This window comes from Lactuca serriola, chromosome 5 (assembly GCF_051521515.1).
Source record: "Lactuca serriola cultivar US96UC23 chromosome 5, Lser_US96UC23_V15, whole genome shotgun sequence".
NCBI classification, from domain to species: Eukaryota; Viridiplantae; Streptophyta; class Magnoliopsida; order Asterales; family Asteraceae; genus Lactuca; species Lactuca serriola.
This window is the reverse complement of record NC_136412.1, coordinates 284,992,491-284,999,516: the sequence shown is the minus strand read 5'-3', so window position 1 is coordinate 284,999,516 and position 7,026 is coordinate 284,992,491. Positions and strand designations below refer to the sequence as shown.

The 7,026-nt window shown below is 33.2% G+C and overlaps 2 protein-coding genes across 3 annotated transcripts; one reads left to right on the top strand and one right to left on the bottom strand.

Annotated features, from left to right (window-relative positions):
- The first annotated feature begins 1,026 nt into the window (after nt 1–1,026).
- LOC145054518 (NAD(P)-binding Rossmann-fold superfamily protein) lies at nt 1,027–3,114 on the top strand. Of its 2 annotated transcripts, none has more exons than XM_079002735.1 (8): nt 1,027–1,303; nt 1,678–1,764; nt 1,854–1,909; nt 2,014–2,109; nt 2,181–2,258; nt 2,353–2,415; nt 2,491–2,664; nt 2,747–3,114. In XM_079002735.1, exons 1-8 carry the CDS (start codon nt 1,069–1,071, stop codon nt 2,909–2,911), a joined length of 954 nt encoding a protein of 317 aa, XP_078858861.1. In that variant the 5' UTR covers nt 1,027–1,068; the 3' UTR covers nt 2,912–3,114. The 2 variants fall into 2 exon arrangements, with proteins under 2 accessions (XP_078858861.1, XP_078858860.1); XM_079002734.1 differs by having other exon boundaries at nt 1,028–1,303; nt 1,851–1,909.
- A 347-nt stretch (nt 3,115–3,461) lies between these two features.
- On the bottom strand, nt 3,462–4,642 carry LOC145054519 (transcription factor MYB114-like). The gene is made up of 3 exons (XM_079002736.1): nt 4,369–4,642; nt 4,158–4,287; nt 3,462–3,951 (listed from the first exon to the last, which is right to left on the bottom strand). Exons 1-3 carry the CDS (start codon nt 4,502–4,504, stop codon nt 3,651–3,653), a joined length of 567 nt encoding a protein of 188 aa, XP_078858862.1. The 5' UTR covers nt 4,505–4,642; the 3' UTR covers nt 3,462–3,650.
- Nucleotides 4,643–7,026: the final 2,384 nt, after the last annotated feature.

Genomic DNA, 7,026 nt, shown 5'->3' with positions numbered 1-7,026 from the left:
ACATAATAAGTATCTTATGGTGTTGTTTAATGAAAATGTCGATGTCACAAAATGAGGACCTTGTAACAATACTCAACACGTTTGGTGAGCCTCATAACGAGTATTATTATGGCAATATCCAATTAGTATGGTGAGTTATATAACGAGTACCTTGTGATGATATCTAATTATTATAGTAAATAACATAATGAGTACCCTATGATAATATTTGATGAGTATAAAGATCCATATAATGAGAACATTGTGGTGATACTTAACGAGTACAGTGAACGACATAACGAGTACCATATGACAATATTCATAATATTATATTTGGTCGTTGTGTAGTTATATTACAATAGCCAGACAATATTAAATTCCAATAGCTAGTAAGTAGCTATAAATTCATGTTTGGTGAATATGAGTAGTTAAAATGATTACGAGTATGTAATCATGTATAATGAGCCTCATAACAAGTACTCCGAGGCTCTGCCCAACGAGTGTGGCGAGCCTTTGTGATTGAAAATTATCGAGTATGGTGAGTCGTTATGATGTGAAATTGAGTATGATAAGTCTTTGTAACGAAATCCATAGATTTAACGAACTCTAATGAACAAATCTATTTGGATAATTATCAATTTAACTTGAAAGGCATTACGAGATTTAACTACGTGTTAATAATGTGATTAATTATGACTGATGTTATATGTTTATGTTGATTTTTGAACAAATTATTCACTAAGCTATTGTAGTTTGCTTTTGTTGTTGTGTCTTTCAGGAGATAGACCCAATAAGAATATGAAAATTTGTAGTCAAGAGATGCTAACACCCTACTCAGACTCTTGTATAATTGTATTATATATTATATATGATTCCTTTTGATAACTTCTTGTATTCAATTTGCTAACGTAATTATACACCAAGGTTTGGATTTTATACAAAGAAAATAACAGACCAAAGGACCATTTTTGCAATTTGTCTTAATTGTGATTCAAGGGTCGGATTCGGTAATTATCGAGACCCAATGGTCCATATCGTAATCGTGAGGACCCCAAACACTCTTTCGCGGGCTATCCTGAAAACGGATGGATGAAAGAGGCGATAACGAGCTGCTCACTAATTCTCTCATCAATGGCGGGAGTTGTACCATCATCAATATCTCCTTACACACTCTTGCATTCTTCCCACGACAAGGTTCTTACAATCTCGAAATCCTATATCTCTCCTCCTTCCCTCGGCTACGCCAAAAAGCACTCCGTCGTATGCTTCTCATCCAAGAAGGGAAAACGGGGGTTTTTCGACGTGATTCTTGACTATATCGAAGGTATAATCCCTGCATTTCGTTCCAATTACACTAACCACTTGCTGTCCTATTGTTATTATCCTTGATTTGGCTAATCATGAAACTGATCTTAACTTGGTAGACATTTCAGATTTTAATTTTGTAGTTTGTTACGATTTACCAAAACGGTCGACTTTTCTACTCCCTGTATCAATGGGATAGCTAGGTTTCGCATTTGATTTCTGAATTTTCTTTCCTTTTTTGTTTGTAAATTCTATCAGTTTTACTTGTGGAATTGAAATCCAATGTACGTTTCTTTAGCACCGACTCCAAACATTTTAACATCAGTAAACACCAATTCTGCCTAGTAATAATCCAAAAAGTTAAGGCTACTTATCGAAGTTGAATTGGTGTAGGGGGGCCGAAGTTGAGGAAATGGTATGGGGCACCTGATCTTGATTCAGAAGATGGATCCATTTTAGAGGAAACAGTTGAATCTTCAGGTAATCTACTGTATCCACTGAATAAGTGCTCTTGCTTATTTTCCTTCATTTGTTTACTAAAAGTTAGCTTTACATTTGAAACACAGAAGAAGATGAAATTAGGGACGCAGTTTTGGTAACCGATGGTGATGATGAAATTGGTCAGGTTTGTGAGCGAATATTCACACCTTCAAAGTTAACATCTATACATTTTATGAACATTTAGATGAGTGGCTTCTTGCTAAGTTCTGTACTATTGACCTTTTGCAGACAATTATTCTGTCATTAATAATAAAACGGATTAGAGTCAAAGCACTTGTGAAAGACAAGCGTGCTGCAATGGAATCATTTGGTACTTATGTTGAGGTTAGCAGATTCACTTTCTCAAATGTCTCTGTTGTTTTCTTCCCTAATTCTTGATTCTTGTATTCTTGAAGTCAATATCTGGAGATCCAAAGGATTCTTCATTTTTAAAGAAATCCCTGAAAGGTGTTCGAGCAATAATTTGTCCCAAGGTATGTATGCTTTATCAACAACCCATTTCTTTTTCCTCTTTCACCCTCCATTTATATGAGCATTTACTCGAATGTGGCACATAAATCTTTTCAGGAAGGTTTTCTATCTAAAGTTGAGAGCTTGAAGGGTGTACAACATGTGGTTATACTATCTCAGGTAGTCTTTATCTCCTTCATTATAGTTAATTCACTTTGCAAGATTGTTGGATGTGGTGATTTGACAATGTTACAGTTGTCTGTTTATAAAAGTAGTAGTGGGGTTCAAGCAATTATGAATAGTAATGCAAGAAAGCTATCAGAGGAAGATGAATCTGTGTTAGTTTCATCAGGAGTCCCATACACAATTATCAGAACTGGGTTGCTAACAAATGATCGTGGGGGAAAGTCTGGTTTTAGTTTTGAAGAGGTATTTTGTTGGTTTTATAAAAAAGGAAAAAATGTGATTTTTTAGAAATTGGTTTGATGTTATTATCATAAACATTAAACAGGGTTGTACAGAAAATGGAAGTCTTAGCAAGGAAGATGCTGCATATATTTGCATTGAAGCTGTTGATGTAGTGCCAGAAAGAGGACTGGTATTTGAGGTTGTTAATGGTGAAGAAAAGGTTTTGAACTGGAAAGATCAGTTTGAGAGATTGATGAAGCAAGCATAGCAACATGGTCTAATTTATTTGATTTATGTGAGGTCGTTGTTAATGGTGAAGAAAAGCTTCTTATGCTTTAGGAAACTATTTAAAATCTCTCTTTACTTTTTGTAGATTCTTTCATTTCTCATGTTTTCTCTCTCTGTGCTTAAGGCTTGTTTGTATATGTATTCATCTTGTGTATCAATAATGTAAGTGATTTTCTCTCCTAAGTCCTATCCATACTTAAATAGGAATAAAGAAAAAGGGCACTTGAATGTCGATGGGTTTAATTTGCGAATCAAATGAGAACGAGATCTACACATTACCATGAAGGCAAAATTAAAAGAAACAAAAGATTTGCAACGACATATCAATGAAGGATTGTTGACAAAACATTATAATCATGTTAGTGACATATTAGCAACATAATTTTTTTTGTAACATAGTGACAAAATAGTTGTCCTATTTCTGCCTCAAACAGTTGTCATGAAAAATATTTTTTTGCAAAGTATTTGACTAATTATACAAATATCCGTCACTAAATTGTTAACTAGGCAAACTTTTGTGACAGTTGAAATAATGACTAAAAGGACAGAACCATTTGCAATAGATCCGAGTGATTTACAATTTTACAGATGGAAGCATCCGAAGAAACTCAGAAATATTAAATATGCATGAAATTATTTAACTTTAGTACAGTACTTTTTATAGGTAGCCTAGCATGAGAATATTTGCTGAATTTTACCAAGTAACAATTAAAAGTTCCCTACATAAATATGCTACTCGTTCCAGCAAGATACGTGTTAACCCAATCCAAAGTTGATGGATCCTCATTTGAGAAATCAAAAAACTCATCAACATTAAAGTTCACCTTTGAACATTCAACTCCAATGTCTTTCACATGATCCTCCATCTCTACCACCCTCCTTCTCTCAGAGCAGTCTCTTGTTGAACAATAACCAGTTTCTTTTTCCATTATTTCCTTCTTTTTGCTTAAATGAGAATTCCAATAGTTCTTGATCTCATTATCAGTTCGACCTGGTAGTCTTCCCGCAATCAGTGACCACCTAATAACAACAAGTATATATAAGAATTAATTAACTTCCTTTGAAATTTGTTAATTATAAACTTAGAAATATTTGATTCAAAAAAAGAGAGAATTAATATATATATATATATATATATATATATATATATATATATATATATATATATATATATATATATATATATATATATATATATATATATATATATATATATGGTAATCAACCTGTTCCCTAAAAGTTTATGAAGCCTGATAATCAAGTCCTCCTCTTGGTCTGATATGTTTCCTCTCTTGATGTTTGGTCTCAAATAGTTTAACCATCTTAGCCTACAACTCTTGCCACATCTTTGTAAACCTACAAACCAACCCCTCATCAATATTTAATCACATCATTCCCACACATTTTAATTTGTTAGTTTTATATGCATATATATACCTGCTTTAGCTGCAATAACTGTCCATTTCTTTGGACCATGTATCTCGATTGCTTCAGCTAGCTTTTCATCTTCTTCTGCAGTCCATGCTCCTCTGTTGATTTCTTTCTTTGTGCTTTTGTTCTTCTTTGACTCCATTGGCTACACAGATTTATGTCTCTTGGTCAATCTCCCAGATACTCATTTATATGCCGATTAATCTTTCGATGGAATCTGTCATGATATCTCCTCTACAGGAAAGCACTTTGAAGAAACAAGTCACATATTTCTATTATCGACACAACCGGATATATATATATATATATATATATATATATATATATATATATATATATATATATATATATATATATATATATTCGGCATACATTAAATGCTAGTTTGGAACAGTAGTTTCTTACTAGTAGATACATTTGGTGATGGAATTTTGTTTTTCTCATAATAGTGCAAACAAGAGGATGCCACCAAATGATTAGGTCAGAATTATGTTTAATTTAGTGGTTAGGTGAAATGATGACGATGATAAGATCAATCATAAATATATACTTCTACAATGGCATCCCTTTGGTACACTTTCCTCGATTGGATAGTATCAGATGATGTCATAATAAATATTTAATGGAATCGAGTGGAATTATATGATGCAAATTGATGTATACAGCTCTAGCCTCTAGACATATATATAATCTACTGCTTATAAGTTTAAATAATCATAAATCAATAAAAAAATGGAGAACTGGAGTTATACCCATAGTTTATGTCTATTGGTTTCCTTGTCAAGCATGTATACATCAGGGGTAATGTTGTAAAAGTGTAAAACACAAAAACGTTGTGCAAGACGTCCAAATACTCTACTTACCCTCATAAGATTATGATGGGAAACCTCTGAAGAGTTTAGATATGTCATCACTGTCATGTTTTTCACGATATGTTCCTGTAGGCTATAACTACTAGTCGCCATAAGAAGATAGTTAGATATGCTATGAGTCGAGATTAGTTCATTGTACCTTGATGCAAAAAAAAAGCTAAGGAATGTGTTTTAGACCAGAGGGAGTGGGTGCGGTCTTGGTCGCACTCCATCCGCCCCATCATCAAGCACACCGCCCTTGGGTGCGTTCCAGGTGCGGTCTAGGCCGCACTACAGCCTTCCAGAGGAGCGCTTCCTTGCTTCATTTGTATTGGTCTTGTGGCTTACCGTTTTTAAACGGTCATTTTTCAAAAGAAATATATATATATATATATATATATATATATATATATATATATATATAGGGTTAGGTTCATGTGAGAACACTACTTTATGTTACTATTCTGCTATGAATTTTGTATATACAACGTTATGACATTATTCATCAACAAATATATGAACAATCACACATTAATTAATATTCACATTAAAATTTAGTATGTACAACTTTATGACATTATTCATCATCGAATATATGAAGAGTCACATATTTAACATTCACATTAGAATATACTAAATTACTATATATATATATATATATATATATATATATATAAATTTTATAGTAGAATGACAATATAAAATTGAATATATTCATATTGTAATTACTACAATACTATACATATTAAATTCAAACAAGAATAATAGCATACAAATGGTGTTCTCACGTTCTCACAATAAATATTGTTCTCAAATGAACTTAATTCTATATATATATATATATATATATATATATATATATATATATATATATATATATATATATATATATATATATATACTATAAATACTTTATCAACTTAACCAAAAAAACTCATCAACATTTTATGTCTTTTACCATCTTCTCTCTTTTCAAACCCACAAAAAATGTCATCCTCCAAAATTCCAACCAACGAAAAAACACCCGTTACAAAACCCACAACTCCAAGACCTTCACTCGATCAACCGGTTTATTCGCCTCCTTTCTACCACTACGGGGGTATGCTTCCTTATTTTCCACAACATATCCAACAACCACGTCATACGCAACCATTTCAACAAACACAACCACAAATTGACCAAGATTTTGATCCTTTTGATTTTGGTTCACAACCAGAGCTTGTTCCACAAACACAATCACAACCACAAACACCCATTTCCGAATCTGAACCAGAGTTCCACAAACTCAACTCTCTCAACCAGGAAATAAAAGAAAAGAGAAGATGGAAGCTAAAGCGTGGTCACCTCATGAAGAGTTAGCATTAGCACAATCATGGATTGACGTTTCAGAGAACGCGGAGAAGGGAGGGAACAAAAAACATGATCGTTTTTGGATGCGCGTTAGAGCTCAATTCCACAAAGGAATGAACCTGGAACCAATGGGGAAAGATGAACAAAGACGTGATGTTGTTTAACGATTTATATAACAACATGAAACGATAATGGAAAAGCGGAGAAAGTGACGAAGTGGTTTTGGAGAAAGCTTTTAACATTTATCAAAAAGAGCAAAATACGACTTTCAAGTTTTTTGAAGTTTGGAATCTACTCAAAACTAAAAATAAGCGACGAGCACATCGATAGCGAATCAAAATGGTCAAGAACTTCCGAATCCGAACACACTTAATCGGATGCTCGTGTTGGTTTCGACCTCAACGAAGATGAGCTCGTTCAAGTGTCACCACCCTCCCGACCAATGGGAAGGGACAAAACAAAA

What these genes read in the sequence shown, in the direction of transcription:
- LOC145054519 (XM_079002736.1), bottom strand. Translation starts at nt 4,504, where the DNA reads ATGGAGTCAAAGAAGAACAAAAGCACAAAGAAAGAAATCAACAGAGGA. An exon ending in AGTTATTGCAGCTAAAGCAG is followed by an intron (nt 4,288 to 4,368) that starts GTATATATATGC and finishes GTTGGTTTGTAG; the next exon opens with GTTTACAAAGATGTGGCAAG. An exon ending in CATAAACTTTTAGGGAACAG is followed by an intron (nt 3,952 to 4,157) that starts GTTGATTACCAT and finishes TGTTGTTATTAG; the next exon opens with GTGGTCACTGATTGCGGGAA.
- LOC145054518 (XM_079002734.1), top strand. Translation starts at nt 1,069, where the DNA reads ATGAAAGAGGCGATAACGAGCTGCTCACTAATTCTCTCATCAATGGCG. An exon ending in CATTTGGTACTTATGTTGAG is followed by an intron (nt 2,110 to 2,180) that starts GTTAGCAGATTC and finishes GTATTCTTGAAG; the next exon opens with TCAATATCTGGAGATCCAAA. An exon ending in ATGTGGTTATACTATCTCAG is followed by an intron (nt 2,416 to 2,490) that starts GTAGTCTTTATC and finishes ACAATGTTACAG; the next exon opens with TTGTCTGTTTATAAAAGTAG.